Source organism: Dasypus novemcinctus, chromosome 3, assembly GCF_030445035.2.
Source record: "Dasypus novemcinctus isolate mDasNov1 chromosome 3, mDasNov1.1.hap2, whole genome shotgun sequence".
Classification (NCBI taxonomy): Eukaryota; Metazoa; Chordata; class Mammalia; order Cingulata; family Dasypodidae; genus Dasypus; species Dasypus novemcinctus.
In genome coordinates this window covers 17,299,612-17,318,905 of record NC_080675.1, presented here as the reverse complement: position 1 = coordinate 17,318,905, position 19,294 = coordinate 17,299,612, and the positions used below count along the sequence as shown (strand labels likewise).

Genomic DNA, 19,294 nt, shown 5'->3' with positions numbered 1-19,294 from the left:
ACGTTTCACTTATTCCTTTGTTTATTGTAAGCTCCATTAGGGGAAAGGATTTTTGTCTGCTCTGTTCACCGCCCGTCTCTCCCGCCCCTGAAGGAGAGCTTGGCACGTGGTAACTGCTCAGAAGTTAATTGTTGAATGAATTGTGAGGTGGGAAAATGAGGTCTGAACTGGGCAGCAATGGACGGAGAGGTGAAACATTGAAACATGGCCCAGGTAAAGCAGCAAGACTTGACAAATGAGCTGGATGGGGATGGAGAGGGAGAGGGAGAAACTTCTGACTTGGGTCTGTAATAGCCAGGATAGAATATACATGAAGGAGAAAACGTCCCAGGGGAAGATGCTAACTTCAGTTTTGGAAACCTATAGGACATCCAGGGTGTGTGTGTGTGTGTGTACTTAAAAGAATAGGATTATAGAAGTACAGAGGGGAGAATAGATACTTACACATATTCAAACACATACATATGTATAAGTACATATAAAACTACACACATTTAAAAACATATGTATGCATTATGGTAAAACATGAAATACAATATTGTGTTAAAAATTCCTGGATATTCTAAAGAAAGCCAAGCCAAATTTAAAGAAAAAAAAAACAGATATTACTTCCATTTATAACAAAGACCAAAGTAATTCATTTTACTGTCCATAATCTGCCACCCACTCCCCAACCTGACCTCATCTTTCTAAGGCAGAAGGAAATTCCCTGGCTGGGTCAGTTCCTATAGCCCCCTTTTCAGGGGGATTCAAGATATGGTAAAAAAAAAAAAAGTTAAAACTGAAGAAAGCAGAGAAGCTATCTACATGATGGATTGCTAAAAGAAAGCATGGAGGGGTTAGAAAGATTGCGTGGGACACTGGGCACTTGGGGAGAATAGAAGAGGCAAGTAGGAGAGAGGAATATTTGCAGAGATGGCTATCAACTGGGTGAAGAATATTGAGAGGGTGGGCCCTGGGGAGAAAAAGGTTAAACATATTTGCTGTGTATTAGGTTGGCACTTCCTCCTGTGGCATGTCTTCCAGAATTTGTCTTTTTGATTTTTGATTGTCAACGTTTCTTTGAAAGTGACACCATCTCAGGAATCCCACAGTTCTTCAGCTTAAACACAGTTTACCTAGACATTTCATATAACGCTGGCATTGCTTTCAGGATTCATGAAGGGAGGGTTGTCTTGCCTGTATCCTATCATATGATTTCATGTTTCATGTAGATGCCACACTTGTTAGTGGATGTTAAGAGTGTCAAGACTTTCTGTTAGAGTATTTTAGTAATGAGAAGAAAGGAGTAATTTCAGGTACATAATTTGTACCTATTGTGTGTTAGGTGAAGTGATTTTAGCGTTGCACAATTTAAATGCCTAAATTAATCTGGAACAGCAGAAAAAAAAAGAAAGCCTAATAATTTGGTCTCGTCAGTTCCTCAAGTTACATTTTGAGCATCTGTTATGAAAGTTCCCAGAGGCAGAAGGAATTCTTGTCATCTTTCTGGGGTCTTGGTAGAAGTAATGAATGACCTTTACCAACTAGGCTCAACGTGAGGAATTTTAAAATAACATTTGGCATCATCATAACTCTGGTCATCAGAAAAAAATGGGTTTAGATGGCTCAGACAAAGAAATACTCTAGGATGAACAGGTTAATTCCAAAGAACAGGTAAGAATTTAAATGTTTGTGCAAAAGGATGCCAACTTCGCAGTTCCAAATGTCATTCCAATTCCTGAAGCATTCAATAAAGTTCTTCCCAATTATGACTTTTACCTATTTTAAATATTTTATATTTTCATAATTGTCAATAGTTCTTTTGACACTTGATGTCGATGTCTTAAGTTCACCTCAAGAGCCTAATAAATGCGATTTGAAATTTTTTTCAAGCAAAATATAAGGTTCACATTATCTTTACAAGTTATTTTGGCGTTTTATTCAACGCACAGGTATCTTACACCGCTGCCCTAACCTACCAACACGGGTCGTTGGAGCGCAGCTTCGTGCGTACGGGATTTGGTTCCTATCGGCTTCCGTAATGTCCCAGAGTAACTTCCGCTTCTGATGAGCTGGTGGGGTGGACGTACTTCCGGTAGCTTTGGTTCCAGCGGCTGAAGCAAAATGGTGAGTGACTAAGGACTTCAGCTGGTGGTCACAGTGCGATGGGACCGGGCCAGCCTCGTGCCTGAAAGAACGAGGCAGCTGCCTGAGGGGCCCGTGGAACTCGGTCCTTCAGTTCCTCCGTCCCGGTCTCCTTGGGGTACAGAGGCTCCCAGAGACCGGTGTTCAGGTCCACCGCGGGCCGGGGTCTGCCATCGGGCCTTGCCCGGGGGTCCTGGAACCGAGGCTATGCGCCGAGGGTCCCCCGGGCAGGCAGGGCAGGGCAGGTCGTCGGGCTTTGCTCCTCAGCCGACCCGACTGTACCAACCCGCGCGGGGGTTTCTGCGGGAGCCTACCCAAGAAACGGGGACAGGTGCTTTCTGAGCCGTTCTAGAGAAGGACTCTGCAAGCAGAAAAGAGAGAGGGTTTCGTTCCATCTGAGAAGAGATCGCAGTCGAGGGAGACTGCTCTGAATGAGGGATGGAGGGCGTTTAAGGGAGGTCTTAAACGATTTTATGGCAGGTGGAGTTGGTTGAGAAAGGTTCCGTGGTGAAGTAGTAATAATAAAAATAACTGGCGTTTATTCAGTAATTCACTAAACAAATGTTTGTTGAGCACTTGCTTTTTTGCTAGGCTCTGTTCTGGGTATGGAGGTGAGCAAGACTGACAAAGTCCCTGCCTTCATGTCGCTTACATTCAAGAGGAGAAAGCATACAATAGACAGAGAAATAAATAATATGGTGTCAAGGAGGGGGATCTAGATGGGGTAGGGTGGCCATTGTTATATGGCTATTTTATAGAAAGGGTTAGGATGGGGAGGTGTGGCTGTTTCGAATAAGGTGTCCCCAGTGGTCCCTCTCAGGAGGTGAAATTTGAAGGAGACCTAAATGTGAGCGAGTAGTCTATGCAGATGTCTGAGGGAGAAGCAGCCCAGACAGAAGGTGCAGCAAGTGCAAGGACCGGATATGGGAATGTGTTTTGTATGTTGCCAACAGCAAACGAGGCCAGTGTTTCTGAGTGTGGGTACAGCCCAGGTCTCATAGGGTCTTATAAGAACTTTTGGATAATAATCTAAGCATGATAAGTGGTGTGCCGGGTACTTTTCCAGCATCTTCTCATTTATTCCTCACAACAGCTCCTTGAGGCAATTACTGTTGTTATCCTCATTTTACCAAGGAGGAAACTGAGACGTGGTAAGTGGCTGTACTGGAACACAGACCCTCTCATTCTTTTCTAGAGCCCCTGCTGCAATGTACTGGCTATCCTTGCAAAAGAGAAATACATGGGCTTTGTGTAGTTTGACTCTTGGTTCCACCTCTGACAAGTTTTGTGACAACAGGCAAGACACTTAACCTCTCTGGGCCTCAGTTGCCTTATCTGTAAATTAGGGTAATAGCAGCACTAACCTTAACAATGACTGTAAGAATTAAATTTGTTTCCCAAGAAGGCTTTAGCACACTGCTTGTCATATAGTCAGTGCTCAAAAGTCAGAACATTTGTTATTTTTATTTGAGGCTGAAAAACGTAATGCAGAATGTTCCAGCGATAAGGAAGGGGAGGACCCATTTGGGAAAATGTCCTCTAGGGGGACCAGATTTGCAGGTTCAGGTTCATGAAAAAGGTTGATGGAACCTGAAAGATTCCTTGTAGCCAGTTTGGCAAGGGCCAGGTAAGCCATGAATATTAGAGAGCAGCTGAAGGTTTTTAAAGAGGGGGACTAAAAGATCAGCTGTTTGTTTTTAGAGTGTAATAGCTGGATTGGTGAGAAGAGGCGCTGGACCCAGGAAGTTTAGTTGAAAGGCTAGAGACCAAAAAGAGGTGATGGCTTGGACAGGAATGAGTGTGGAGGCGTGAAGATAGGATAGATGAAAGAGAGAGTAAAGAACTGGAATGGATTTAAACTGCTTCAGAGCCCAAATTTTGTAACCAGAGTGACAGTTCAAATCCTGACCCTGCTAAATAGTTTTACCTGTGTTAACCTCATTTTCAACAACACAAAGAACTTTGCACTAAGGATACAAAGGCTTAGTAAAAAGGCCTGGTTTGCCTGAGATCACAGCCTATTGGTGATGGAGCCAGAATTCAAACCCAGATTCATCTGATTCCACATTCATATTCTTGGACCTGCTGCAGTTCCTTATCCATGGACTGCGAACAATGAACCCTACTGTGGAGGGTTGTATGGAATAAATGAGAGCCTGAAGGGAAAGGGTCCAATAAGGAGTTGGGCACATAGTAAGCACTCACAGATATTAGCCCCCTGAACCACGAGCAGATTTCCTAAGGAAGTACAAGCAACTATTAAAGGCCTATAACTCAGATAGCCTATTTCATTTTAACAAATTATTTTTCTTAAAATCTCTTAATTGCCTTGTTCTGAATAAAGTACAAGTTGTAAGAATCTTGCATGCAGAAGAATATATTTGACTTTAGCTCTTTTAGGAAGCCATGATATGGTATTTTGTCTTGATAATGAAACTGCCAGTGTATTAATTGAGAGGCGCCTCTGTGGAGGTGATTTGAGGGGGCTGAGCAGGGCCCTATTAATCATGTTTAAAATGCCAGCATTTCTGGAACATTGTTCTGTTATCCATTGCCATATAGCTGAAGGGTCTATTTTAAAATCAGAAATCAGAAGCAATTTATTTAAAAATCAGAGCTTTCTAAGACACTAAGTTCTTAACATGTTATGTCAACTCACCTTTTTGGGTTGGGAAGAAAGACCTGCCTGATAGCTCAGGCTTTAGGGGTGGGAGGTATATAAAATTGTGGTTGGAAGGGAGTCTCCCGGCTCTTAGTGTGATCTAAGTGAGGAGTAAAGGATTGATAGATGGTTGTTGAATATGTAAAATTACTTCACTTTCATGTCCTAATTTCGTGAAATTTGGTGGCCTCAGTCTAGTAGTTTTATATTAAAGTATGTCAAGCCCTAAACCTTTCCCTCAAGAGGGGTGATCTTAAAATCTTAGCCCTCATTATGATACATTAATTCTATCTATTTCTTATTGGAGTTGTCCTTGATTCTAAGATGTAGTCAGCTGCAAGGTGACCATTATCTACTAACAGCTTTTTAAGGAAAAAGGAATTTTACCATACTAAATGCACACATTGATTGCAAGAACATCTTGGGTTCAGAAATGTGAAAAATAAGCAGCATGTTCTTTTGAACTGATCTTATTCTGAATTTATCTTTTTTTTTTTTTTAAGATTTATTTATTTATTTAATTCCCCCCCTCCCCCGGTTGTCTGTTCTCTATGTCTATTTGCTGCGTCTTGTTTCTTTGTCTGCTTCTGTTGTCATCAGTGGCACAGGAAGTGTGGGTGGCGCCATTCCCGGGCAGGCTGCACTTTCTTTCGCGCTGGGTGGCTCTCCTTACGGGGCGCACTCCTTGCGTGTGTGGCTCCCCTATGCAGGGACAACCCTGCGTGGCAGGGCACTCCTTGCGCGCATCAGCAATGCATGTGGGCCAACTGCACACGGGTCAAGGAGGGCCGGGACCTCCCTTGTGGTAGACGGACACCCTAACCACTGGGCCAAGTCCGTTTCCCTGAATTTATATATTTATTTTGTTCTTTTTCAGGGTCAAAGTCAGAGTGGTGGTCATGGTCCTGGAGGTGGCAAGAAGGATGACAAGGTAAATAAGTCAGATATATGCTTATTTACTGCGAGTAAATCGTGGGAGAATGTCAAAGGTCTGAGCTAAGAAGTTCTTTGGGGGGGTGGTTCATGAATTTTTAAATGCAAAATAAATGGTCCTGTAGTTATTTAACCAGCCTGGCCTGGAGAAACATCCTTTTCATGTTTAGAAAGGTTATTGACCTAACCATCAAATAGGTATTAATAAATTAATGATTTTTAAATGTGTAAATGTAATAACATTACGGAAGTATTAGAGTAAATTGCCTGTAATTTTAGTGTTTAATATCCTGAGGTGTGAAGAATTGTCTCAAATTACTTAATACCAAACTTTTGGCTTGTAACTCTGAATTCTGACCTCTCTATACCTTACAGAATAATCGACTTCATGTCATTTATGCGTATTGTAAAGAGAGAGATCAGCTATATTTACTTATTAAAACTGCAAGAATGTAAAACCTAATATATATTTTCTTAATAACATCCTAAAAGATAAAAAAATATATCTCCTGGAACTAGATGAATGGTGGTGCAGAAATAAGTTTGTATTTTAATATTATTTTTCCACATGATTTTTTTTCCTGCTGTTCTACAATTTTGAGGACAAGAAAAAGAAGTATGAACCTCCTGTACCAACTAGAGTGGGGAAAAAGAAGAAGAAAACAAAGGGACCGGATGCTGCCAGCAAGCTGCCACTGGGTATGACAGTGGTTCCTTCTTGCTGTTTTTCATATGCCTGGGGGAGACAGAAAGTGGGATGATTCAAGCTCTAGCTCTGGAAACGTAACCCCATTCTACCTAAGTCAAGTGTGCGGCATTCCTCTAGGTTGGCATAAAAGCTATACTTTGTTTTAAAATATATTGTTATACCAGTATTTCTCATTTTAAGTAACCACATTAGTTTCCTTTAAATAGCCAGCTCCTCTGGTATATTAAAAGTACAGTTTTTGATTACAAAATCCAGGGTGAGCTTGCATAAGTTTGACACACTTATTTCATGAAATAGAATTCCACTGTATTGAAATTCAGATTATGCAGTACCTGAACTTAAAATTTTTCAGTGGCTTCCTGTTGAACATAGAATAAAACTCAAACCAGGTGATATGTCTCAGCCCTCCTCTACATCCTCAGCTCCTAGAATGCCCCTTTGCTCATCTGTCACAACCCTGCCTTGTGTTGTTTGAATATGCCAGACTCTTCTCCACATCAGCGCCTTTTCCCTTACTCTTCCTTCTACTTAACATTTCTTCCTTCAGTCCTTCCTTTGGCTATTGGCTTCTCATCCCTTCAGGCTTCAGCCCAAATATTTTCCCCACCCCCACCTAAACAAGTACCTCCCTGCTTAGAAGAAAAAAAACAATTTCACAAATATTGGTTAGTTAAGAACACAGAGAGTTAGATAGTAAAACCATTAATCTACTAGAATGAATCAATATGGTATTAGTATAGAAATAAACAATTCGATTGCCAGAACAGAGTAGAAAGTCCAAAACCAGAGTCAAGTTACATGGATATTTAATATATGTTAAAGGTGACATTGCAGTTCAGTGGGAGGAAGATGGGCTATCTAATATAAATGGCTGGCATTTTAAATTTTCTTTCAAGAGAAATTGAAACGAGGCCCTTTTGTCTCTTGCCAGATGGGTATAAGTTTGGAACGAAATAGATGAAAATTCAAAAATAGATTTATTTAACCTTTGGGAAGGGTCAAGTTTTTTTTTAGGAGGTCATGGGGATTGAACCCAGGGCCTCTTACATGGGAAGCAGGCACCCAACCACTGAGCTACATCCACTCCCCAGTGAGAGTTTTTTCATTTGTTTTTTGTTTTTAGGAGGTACTGAGGATCAAACCCAGGACCTCATACATGGGAAGCAGGCACTCAACCACTTGAGCTGCATCTGCTCCTCAAGGGAGACTTTGAAATATGTCAGGAAACCCAGAAGCCACAAAAGAAAAGATTGACAGATTGTCTATGTAAACGTTAAATTCCTCATGGCATGAGGCTGCAAAACAAAGCCAAAAGAAATAATAGGGTATGGGGAATTATTTCCCATATATGCAACAAAGGAAGTTAATATCCCTAATATTTCAAAATTTTCTTACAAACAGGTGGGGTGTGTATACAGCTAGCATGCAACAATGTATACCAATTAAGCAGTATATGTAACTTTTTATTCACACCTATGGGGAAAAATAAACTAAACCAAACTATCTTTTGGATTAATTAACTTTTTTCTTTTTTAGATATACAGGCAGTTTGGTTGGTATACATCATTTTGTGCTGGCCATTTAGTCATACACCTCATCTCCATTTTCACGTGCTTGCCTAAACTGCCAAGAGCCCTTTTTCCCTTTCCATTTAGGTATACTTGCTTACTTAGGGTTACCAAACTCAGAATTCTTCAGCCTGTCCCACTAGATGAACTTATTTTAACCAAATTAATTGCAGATGTCAAGCTCCAAGTATAATAAAATTTTACTTTTTAATTACAGTGACACCTCACACTCAGTGCCGATTAAAGTTATTGAAATTAGAGAGAATTAAAGACTATCTTCTCATGGAGGAAGAATTCATTAGGAATCAGGAACAAATGAAACCATTAGAAGAAAAGCAAGAGGTGAGTTGAGAAGTGACTATAATTTCCTATATACAGGGAAACGGACTTTGGCCCAGTGGTTAGGGCGTCCGTCTACCATATGGGAGGTCCGCGGTTCAAACCCCGGGCCTCCTCGACCCGTGTGGAGCTGGCCATGCGCAGTGCTGATGCGCGCAAGGAGTGCCGTGCCACGCAAGGGTGTCCCCCGCGTGGGGGAGCCCCACGCGCAAGGAGTGCGCCCGTGAGGAAAGCCGCCCAGCGTGAAAAGAAAGAGCAGCCTGCCCAGGAATGGCGCCGCCCACACTTCCCGTGCCGCTGACGACAACAGAAGCGGACAAAGAAACAAGACAAAGAAACAAGACGCAGCAAATAGACACCAAGAACAGACAACCAGGGGAGGGGGGGGGGGGGGAATTAAATAAATAAATAAATCTTTAAAAAAAAAAAAAAAAAAAATTTCCTATATACAAACCGAAAAACTTAATAGAACTCAGAGCTCCACGAGCACATGAGATTCATGTAATTGAAGCTGTCCAAGCTTTTATGAAGCATTGTTAGGTCCGTTTTAAAAATGTCAGCTGCTGTGTAAATCTGATGAACTACCAGATCATCTACTTTTTAGGCCTGATCTGCTTTTCCTTCTCGGCATAATTTCCTGTTATATAGGAGGAAAGATCGAAAGTGGATGATCTGAGGGGGACCCCAATGTCAGTAGGAACCTTGGAAGAGATCATTGATGACAATCATGCCATCGTGTCTACATCGGTGGGCTCAGAGCACTATGTCAGCATTCTTTCGTTTGTAGACAAGGATCTGCTGGAACCAGGCTGCTCGGTCCTGCTCAACCACAAGGTATATTGAAAATCTCTAAGAAAGCTCAGTGGAGTGCTTTCTCCTTCCTGATAAATTAGTCCACCTGTCCTTTGGAAGTAGATCGCCAAAGCATTCCTAACAGTGGGGAGAGATTCTGCGATTGGCAATGCTTTACGGGGGGGTTGTGTGAACCTCTCATGCTTTTGTTAAAGCTTGATGTTCCCTGTTAGGTGCATGCAGTGATAGGGGTGCTGATGGATGACACTGATCCCCTGGTCACAGTGATGAAGGTGGAAAAGGCCCCCCAGGAGACCTATGCTGATATTGGGGGTTTGGACAACCAAATTCAGGAAATTAAGGTATGGCTAAGAACCAGCTTTGGTTTTTTAGACTTTTGTTTTCCCTCCTGACCTATTTAGGGTGCTTTGGAGTCGGTTTGCACTTTTTTTTCTTTATTGATCAGACCAGTAACTGATTTAGAGCTTGTGGTTTTGTTAATACCAGATTAAGTAAAAAAAAAAAATAGTAAATGGTTTGGCAGTTTCTTCAGCAGATGCAGGGTAATACTTTTGATATATAATGTTTAATGACTTGTCTTATGGATATATAATGTTTCCAGTTGTGTTGATATCAGCTGTGAATATCTGGAAACCTCCTGTGTTGTATGGAGATATGGTGAAGGGTACACACCACATGCACCCATACACACCTACGCTGTGGTGGGGTCTAGAACGTAATCTTTAATCTTAGTCTCTGCAGTAGTCTTAGGGGTGGGGAGGGAATTGTCATGCGGGGTGCCTCTGGGCTGCCTCTCTGCAGATTCTTTCATATAGAGGGGAGTTGTTGAGCACTAGTACAGGTCTCCACTGGTAACCTTACAGACAGCTGGGAAATATACATAACGTCCTTCAGTGGGAACTGTATTCAGAACAGTTCTCCATGTCTGCAGTATGAGAAGGGTAAGTTTTAGCTTTCTAAGGGACTTGTGTGCCCGTAGGCTTAAATGTTGCTCAAAGCTGACTAGGAGAATGAAATGGAAGTTTGGTTGCTGGAGCCTAGCTAGTGGAAGTCAAGCACATTGTCTCTAAGAAGAGTGATTGAAATTTCAGCCCATTTTTGAAAACGAGCTCCATTCATGATGCTGATTAATAGATCTGCTAATAATCGCAGTACAAAAAAAACTCATTTTTACTGAATGTTTGTTTTCTGTAGGAATCTGTGGAACTTCCTCTAACACATCCTGAATACTACGAAGAGATGGGTATAAAGCCCCCTAAGGGGGTCATTCTCTATGGTCCGCCTGGCACAGGTATACTCTGTGTTTGACACTTTGCTGACACTCAGCTCATTCTTGACCTGCAGCATTGGCTAGTTTACTTAAGTGTTTAGTGAACAAACCACAGCTCCTTCCTTTAAAACAGCGATGCTTAGCCTTCACTGTACTTTGGAATTACCTTGGGACCTTTAAAAAATACTACTGATGTCTAACCCCTAACTCAAGTTTCTGCTTTATTTTCTGGGGTGTGACCTGAGCATTATAAGCCATGATGGAGGGCCACTGATTTAAAAACTTTTCTGTGGAACTCAGATTATGTTAATTTCTCTGGTCCATTGACACTGAATCAATAAGTATATGTTGGATGGATAAAGAGATAAAGATAATATATATAATATAGTACATTATATAGTAAGTTGACCTGCGCAAGTTGTACAGCCCAGGACTTAGCAGTTCATTGCTGTGTAAATTCCAAAGAGCAGTCATTTGAGTAAATGAATTAATAACTATCTTCCTAAGACAATCTGTACTAACAGCATTGCCCAGACTTGTGGGATGGGAGGGAACCACTCCCTGAAGTGTGGAGTCTAGGAGGGATCACTGTTACTACAGCCCCTTTTCTTCTGGATCAGTAAATTCAGTTTCAGAGAGGGTGGGGGCTGGTAGCGGGGCCGGAGCTGAAATGCGGGCCTCCTGACCCACAGCCACTGCCCTCTGCATTTGTACTACCAAGGCTCAGAGGAAACTGGACTAGCAGACCTGTCACAGGAGGTGATTTGTTTAGTGACCCCTCTGGCCATTGACAGACCAGCAGCTAGACTTGGCTGCTTCTGAATTGTAATATTCCATCCACTTGAAAGATTCTTTCTGTCTTCTGTTTGCCATTCTTAATTTATGCTCTCAGGGAACAGTCCAGCCTTCTAAGCCTTTGCATTTGTTCCTCTGCCAGTCTAACCAGTGGGAATGTCATTTTGTTTGCATCTTACTGCAAAGCTTAGCTCCCAGTTCTTCCCACTCCCGTGAAGTCTTCAATATCGCTTACCAGTTGGCCTCCAGTCTCTTCCTTTCTATGCAGGACTAAGGTTGGTCCTTCACCAGTGCTGCCTCTGTGTCCTCCAGCAACTACCTAGCTCCTTAGCCATATCCTCAGAGGGGCCAAGGTCAGAGGGGCCAAGGTCTTCCAACTCGAAAATTCTCAAATTGGGTGCTCTTTGCTGGTTTTTTGGTTTTGACCTGAAAGAGAAATATTTGAGAATCAAAGCAGTATTGAAAAAGTTGAGATCTTCCCTGAGATCACTAAGAGGAATTTCCTTGACCAGGCATGCCACAGATTGAGAAAAGTCTCTTTTTTTTTTTTAAAAGATTTATTTATTTATTTAATTCCCCCCCCTCCCCTGGTTGTCTGTTCTTGGTGTCTGTTTGCTGCGTCTTGTTTCTTTGTCCGCTTCTGTTGTCGTCAGCGGCACGGGAAGTGTGGGCGGCGCCATTCCTGGGCAGGCTGCTCTTTCTTTTCACGCTGGGCGGCTCTCCTCACGGGCGCACTCCTTGCGCGTGGGGCTCCCCCACGCGGGGGACACCCTTGCGTGGCACGGCACTCCTTGCGCGCCTCAGCACTGCGCATGGCCAGCTCCACACGGGTCAAGGAGGCCCGGGGTTTGAACCGCGGACCTCCCATATGGTAGACGGACGCCCTAACCACTGGGCCAAAGTCCGTTTCCCGAGAAAAGTCTCTTAATCTTTCAGCAGTTCTCAACTGTGAGCTGCTTCAAGAGCCAGTCTGTCTGGCTGTCAGAGCCTGCAACAGGCCCACCAATGGGTACTCTTCTAGTAGCACTTGGGGTGCTGCAGTACTCATGAGGACTGGATGTGTCTTTTTAGCATCAAACCTAGCCTCTTCAGACCTTTTGTTCCATCATTGATTGTTTCACAAGAGTTTAGTTCAATTCTCTACTGGGGCTTAGGTGGTTTAGAAGGAAAGATAAGGGAGGTCATTATTAGATGCAGCTTTGAAGGGCACCGAGAAAGGTTCAGCCAGAGAAAAAATTCTTTTTTTCCCCAGCTGATACATCTCATTTCTTCTACAGGTAGTTAGTTTGCATTTCTTTGATGAAAAGGTTGGGTCATGGTTTGAAAATAACTGGTAATTAGCATTATGAATTTAGAAAGGTCCTTCAAAGTAATTAAAACATGGTATTTGATAGATCTGTCTAAATTTCCTTCTTACCTGCTTCAGAGAACAGACTGTCAAGACACCTGAATGGTTGCATGCCATTTCATCACTGGGATGTACCCATTTTTGGTGTTCATTTGAAATAGTAATGATAATGGCTTGTAAGTTAGAACAGTACTTAAGTGTTTTGTCTTTTTCTTTTTTAATCTAAAACAGGTAAAACATTGTTAGCCAAAGCAGTAGCAAACCAAACCTCGGCCACTTTCTTGAGAGTAGTCGGCTCTGAACTTATTCAGAAGTACCTAGGAGATGGGCCCAAACTTGTGCGGGAATTGTTTCGAGTTGCTGAAGAACATGCACCATCCATTGTGTTTATTGATGAAATCGATGCCATTGGGACAAAAAGGTAGACTTTCTGTTCTGACTACTTTGCACTGTTGAGAAGTCAAAACCATGTAGGGAAGTGGCTCAAGCAATTGGGCTCCCATCTACCACATGGGAGGTCCAGGGTTCAGTTGCCTCCTTGTGAAGGCAAGCAGAGAACTGGCCCAAGCAGAGTGCTCGCCTAAGTGGAGGGCTGGCCTAATCGGAGTGCTGGCCCACACAGGAGTTCTGGCCTGCACGGCGAGCTGGCCCAAGCAGAGTGCAGCCCAAGTGGAGAGCTGGCGCTGCAAGAAGGGACTCAGGAGAGACTACAAGAGACGCAGCAGATGAGGGAGCTGAGGTGGCGGAAGAGATTGAACACCTCTCTCCCACTCTGGAAGGTCCTAGGATTGGTTCCTGGTGCCACCTAAAGAGAAGCAGACACAGAAGAACACACAGCAGTGAACACAGAGAGCAAACAACGGGGCGAGGAGAGAAAAATAAATCTTTAAAAAAAAAACAAACAACCATGTAGCTCATTGCTGAGAACAAGCGGTCTTCAGGCATCCCCCTTATCACCTGCACCTTGGTTTGCCACAGTTCTTATTGCAGTTGGCTCTCTGTGGATGCTTTAGGCTCTGTTTTTCCAGGTGCTGGTTAACAGCTTATCCAGGAATTGTTCGCGTTTAGAAGTTGCTCATTCAGTTAATAACTATGTCTTGAGTACCTCCTCTGAGCCAGGCCCCATTCTGAACTCTAGGAACACAGCAGTGAACATGACAGAGTTTCTGCCCTCAAGGGACTCAGGAGTCAGATTGGGCGATCCAGACAACAAATATGGAGACAAAAGAAGTGATGTAATTACAGGCACTGAAACTGCTGTGTAAAAAATGTAATGCATAACTTGGCAGGTTGGGGTGATGCTGCTTTTTAACTAACATGATTAAGGGAGTGACATTGGGTTGAGACCAGAATGTCATAGTGTTTTGCCACAATGAAGTATTTGATGTAATTCCCCTTTAACAAGAGATCAGTTTGGTCTTCAGTCTTTCTAATTTTCTTTTTAAAGATATGACTCGAATTCCGGTGGTGAGAGAGAAATTCAGCGAACTATGTTGGAACTTTTGAACCAGTTAGATGGATTTGATTCAAGGGGAGATGTGAAAGTTATCATGGCCACAAACCGAATAGAAACTTTGGATCCAGCCCTTATCAGACCAGGTTGTATTTGCTTTTGTTTCATCATGGACTTAACCAGCATAACCAGATATATATTTATGTGTTGGTTAAGTCTACTTTGGAAAGGATTTAAAAATACACATATATGCACATACTGCCTGAAGCATAGACTAATTTACCAAAAAATATGTTCCCTTGATATTATGGTTAAATAAGAAAGTGGTAAAGTGGTATAATCTGTGCAACTTGGCCCTTTAAATTCTTATCTATGTCTTGATCTTCTCTTTACTATAACGAAGAGACTCTTTTTAGCCTCAAGAACGTTCTTTTCTTCTTTTTCTGAAGAAATTATTCATATGATAACTCTGGTTTATTCTTTAAGCCCAGAAAAGACTAGAAGAAGCAGTTATTAATTTGTTTACTGTCTTTTATAATATTTTTAACAATATCAAACTGTCCTTTTCCACTAAAATACACCACTAGTGTTCCTTTATAAACTACAAAAAACAAATGTACTCTTTTTAAAATTTGAACCATATTTCAAACTGCATATGTGAGGAGATGGTTTAAGCCTCTCTTTGAGTTGGGGCAGCCCCAGGATAGGGTGTGGCTGAACACCTTTATACCTGCAGGTCGCATCGACAGGAAGATTGAGTTCCCCCTGCCTGATGAGAAGACCAAGAAGCGCATTTTCCAGATTCACACGAGCAGGATGACATTGGCTGATGATGTAACTCTGGATGACTTGATCATGGCTAAAGATGACCTCTCTGGTGCTGACATCAAGGTGAGATAGTGGGCTGGGTCGGCTCATCAACATGGTGGACATCAGTCAGGAAAGGCTGTCTGTGCTTGTTATGTAGTTTTCAGGCTGGCTGTGTGGACCTAGGGGTTTTGACCTAGTAAATCTTTGCGGTTGACTTGCCATTAAGCCTAAATGGCAGGTAATTACTTAAAATCATTTAGTGCATCATTTCATTAAATAAGTTACCTGCAGCCACTGGCTTCAGTCCCCGGCACTAAGCTGGCCGCCTTCCCCGCTGGCCAAGGTGACTTTCTCAGGCATGTCTAGTGTCATCACACAGCCCCAGCTTGGGACAGAGTATCTGCTGGGAGAACCTAGCTCAGAGCTGCAGTGTGGGGATGAGCATCTCATTGCATTCTTTCCTTCAGATCTATTCTGATGGATTATACCAAACTGACCAGGAAAGAGGCTTCCTCTTGATTATTCACACGTGTATATGAGTTAGGACGATTCTTCCCAGATGGCCAGAACTCATAGCAAACCTGGCCATATTGACTCTGGATATACTTATTAACCCACTTTTCGTGAGAAGATCTGAGTTAGTTTTCAGTCAGGTTCCAGAACCACAGAGAGAGGGGGGTGCAGACCCTGCCTTCCTTGTCGGTGCCTGTACGAACTGTGGTTCGCTGGCATCTCTCCTATAGAACACTTAGTGTCTTAGTTGGTGAGTGAAATCTTTCTTCTTTTAAGTTGAAATTATTTTTATTCTCTTTTAAAAATTTTCAAGCCTTCAGAGAAGTTGCAACAATAGGACAGTCAACATCCATATACGCATCACCTAGATTTACTGGTTTCACACTTTACCATTTCCTTTAGCTCTCTTTTTGTGCATACACACCCACTTTTCTGCTGAACCCTTTGAAATAAATATCCTCATGACCATAACCAAATACTTCACAGCCAGGATTAATCATGCCTTTATCACATTACATTGCATGGATTCTTGTTGTGTTTTACTTTTGGCAAGTCATTAAGAGGAAATTGATAGATTAGAATAGATACTATTCTGAAACTTATAATACTTAACCAGAATATATGTTCTCTTAGGACAGCAGGTGAATGGATGATGGATGCATACTCTATGTTGCCTTTACATTTCAAAGTATAATTTCTTCTATTTCCTAGGATGATTACTCCCTTTTTAACAAAAGTGGAGCTGTGAGAACTTAACTGGCTTGCCAGGCCATACAGCTAGTTAGAACCTGAGCCAAACTAGAACCCATAGCCAGATTTCCTTCTTGGTTGCAATTATTCCTAGCTTAAGCCACCTCAAATCCTTTTGGAAAATAATTGGGATACTTAAAACTTTTGAAAAGTCCAATATCTTCCCAAATAGTTTGAGTAATTTGTGTTTAGTCTGAGTTTCTTACATCCTATTTCAGATTTGATCTCTCTGGATTGCTTGTTAGACTAAAAAGTAGTATTTCACTTTCTGAACATTCTATTCTTTCTTACAGGCAATCTGTACAGAAGCAGGTCTGATGGCCTTGAGAGAACGTAGAATGAAAGTAACAAATGAAGACTTCAAAAAATCTAAAGAAAATGTTCTTTATAAAAAACAAGAAGGTACCCCTGAGGGGCTCTATCTCTAAGTGAACCACATGCCTTCAAAAAAATGGTTGGGCATTTTCCCAGCCCCTCAGGATGAAGTTGGGGAAGTTGCCTGGGGAGATACATACTCCCGTTGATTTTTATTGGCGTAACATTGTGTCTTTTTGAGTATGATGTGTAGGACGCCCCTTGGGCTGCATTCATCTTTTGGTCACTGCAACACTATTTCCCAATAAAGCGTACTCTTTCAGAAATAGTTCGTTCCTGTTTCCAGAGTCTCTCCACCCCTGCTGCTCAGCAGCCAACAAATGGGTGGGTCCAGGTGCTAGAGAAGCTTCTGGGCAAGACACCCTCAGGCTGGCAGCACAATACCCATGGCCCCCTGAATCATACCCCAAAGGCAGTGGTAGAGTTGCAGGACAGAAATTAATAGGAAAAATGATTATAACTACATAAGGAACCGTCTTTATTGTTTAAGTAATAGAAGCTGAGTTAATGTGGCTGTTTCTTTAAAAGAGAAGGAAATACAGCTTTCCGTGTTTTTGCAGCTCTCTGGACCATGTAGGTTCTCAGCACTCTGGGGGCAGGAAGAAGTATTGGGGTTTCCAAGAGCCTGAGGAGTTCATAAAGGAAATCTCAAAAGGTCAGAGTGAAAGCATCTCATGCCAGCCCTGCTTCCTCGTTTGGGTTTCAGAAGCCTCATACCTTTCAAGTTCACAAATCTCAGAGCTGCTCCATTTCCCCATCTGTTTGCTTCCCTTCCCTTTCCCTTTAAAACAGTTCAATCTTAAAGCTGTGAAGTAGGGGGCAGGCCAAGGGAAGTGTCCACTTGGGGTGACCTGGCACAGCTTGTCAGAGCCCAAATGGGGCAGAGGGGAAGTTGTACATTAGTTCTTTTGTCACCATAACAAATTATCACAAACTTAGGCTCCAACAAATTTATTTTATAGTTTTGTAGGTCAGGTCTGAAGTGGGTCTCATGGGCTAAAATCCAGGTGTTGGGAGGTTGTAGGGCTGAGGTTCCCATTTCCTTGCTGGCTGTCAGCAAGGGCCTTTTCCAGCTTCTAGAGGAGCTACCCTCAGCTTGGCTTGTGGCCTCCTTACTCCATCTTCAAAGCTAGCCATAGTCAAGACCCTCACGCTTTTACTGTCTTCCATCTTTGGGTCTCTGACCCTTCTGCCTTTTCCACTTTTAAGGGCTCATGTGATTACCCTGGGACCACCCAGATAATCCAGCATACTCTCCCTGATTTAACCTGGAGTTACTTTTGCCCAGGTTTCAGGGATTAGAACATGGACATGTTGGGGAGGCGATTTTTCTGCCTACCACAGAGGGCATTTGTGCACAAGGGTGGCCCAGCACTAGGTGAGAATGGCTTACTTGTGGGGAGGGCTGTGTGGTTTGGTGTGAGGGTATCAGAGCCCAGGCAGGGCATCTGTATGCATGGGGTAGCCCAGCACAGGACGAGGACTGTTAAGTTTCCCAACTGCTAAAACAAATACCATACAATGAGTTGGCCTAAACAATGGAAATTTATTGGCTCACAATTTTGAAACGAATTCCAAAGTTGAGGGGTCAGAAATGTGTGCTTTCTCCCCGAAGACTGGGATTCTGGGACTGGCTGCCAGCAATCCTTGGGGTCCCTTGGCTTTTCTGTCACATAGAGATGACCTCTCCTTTCTCTTCCAGCTTCTGTTGACTTCTGGCACCTAGCTTCTTGTGGCTTCTCTTTCTATGTCCAATTTCTTTAGCTTATAAGGGTTGGATTAAGGCCCAGCCTCATTCAGGTTAGGCACAGATTAGCTAATAACATCTTTAAAGGGTCAATTGACATTACAAATAGGCTCACACACCCAGAACCAGGGGTTGGGACCTGAACATGCCTTTAGTGGGGGGCATGATTCAATCCCCAACAAGCACAGTGTACGCAGGGGAAGGTTCAGGACCCACTATTGGAGCCCAAGAGGGATTTACATGCAGGGGTGGGGTGGCCCAATGGGGAGCCAATGTAGGCAGGGTGAGAAACGCATCCGCGTAAGGGGTAGCTGATATGGAGTGTTGGAGCCCAAGTGGGGTGAGGAAGGCATTCATGGGGATAGGGCAGCAGCAAGAAAAGGAGCTTGGTTACATTCAGGGGCAACTAAACAAGTAAACACATTAAGGATGATGGGAGTCAGGTCTCTCACTGCCTGAGAAGGGACTTTACAGATATGGAAGGGAAGAAAACCAGAATGAACTGTCCACTGAGGGCCTGAAGCAGTGACACCCCAGTAGCAATGAGCCCACCCAGCACCCAGATCCTTGCTTCTAAATAGCATTCTCCATTAAGAGGAAGGAATCAGGATTCAAGGGCCACACGGGGCAATTACAGGTTGAACCCAAAATATTGTGCCAGGAAGCAAGGGAGCACTCAAAGAATGATGGAGCCATGTCAAAAGAGCTCAGGTTGAAGGGGTATCCAATGGCCAAATCTAGCACAATTTGAGCATCAAAATAGCTAACAATATTACAGTACAGGTGTACCTCATTGTATCGTGCTTTGCTTTATTGTGCTTCACAGACATTTGAGTTTTATTACAAATTGAAGCTTTGTGGCAACCCTGCATTGATCCAAGTCTGTTGGCACCATTTTACCAACAGCATGTACTCACTTTGTATCTCTGTGTTACATTAAGGTGTGTGTGTGTGTGTATATATATATATATATATTTTTAGATATAATGCTGATGCACACTTATATAGACTACAGCATAGATACAACTTTTACATGCATTGGGAAACAAGAAAACCCATGTAACTCACTACTGTGATATTTG

At 42.7% G+C, this 19,294-nt stretch overlaps 1 protein-coding gene across 2 annotated transcripts; it reads left to right on the top strand.

Moving 5' to 3' along the window:
* Positions 1-2,037: 2,037 nt before the first annotated feature.
* Positions 2,038-16,733, top strand: PSMC1 (proteasome 26S subunit, ATPase 1). Of its 2 annotated transcripts, XM_071213727.1 has the most exons (12): positions 2,085-2,109; positions 3,221-3,278; positions 5,667-5,720; positions 6,325-6,421; positions 8,217-8,341; positions 8,987-9,172; positions 9,364-9,492; positions 10,346-10,442; positions 12,796-12,985; positions 14,012-14,163; positions 14,754-14,908; positions 16,384-16,733. In XM_071213727.1, the coding sequence occupies exons 5-12, from the start codon at positions 8,282-8,284 to the stop codon at positions 16,516-16,518; spliced, it is 1,104 nt and encodes a 367-aa protein (XP_071069828.1). In that variant the 5' UTR covers positions 2,085-2,109; positions 3,221-3,278; positions 5,667-5,720; positions 6,325-6,421; positions 8,217-8,281; the 3' UTR covers positions 16,519-16,733. The 2 variants fall into 2 exon arrangements, with proteins under 2 accessions (XP_004476117.1, XP_071069828.1); XM_004476060.4 differs by lacking the exon at positions 3,221-3,278 and having other exon boundaries at positions 2,038-2,109.
* Positions 16,734-19,294: the final 2,561 nt, after the last annotated feature.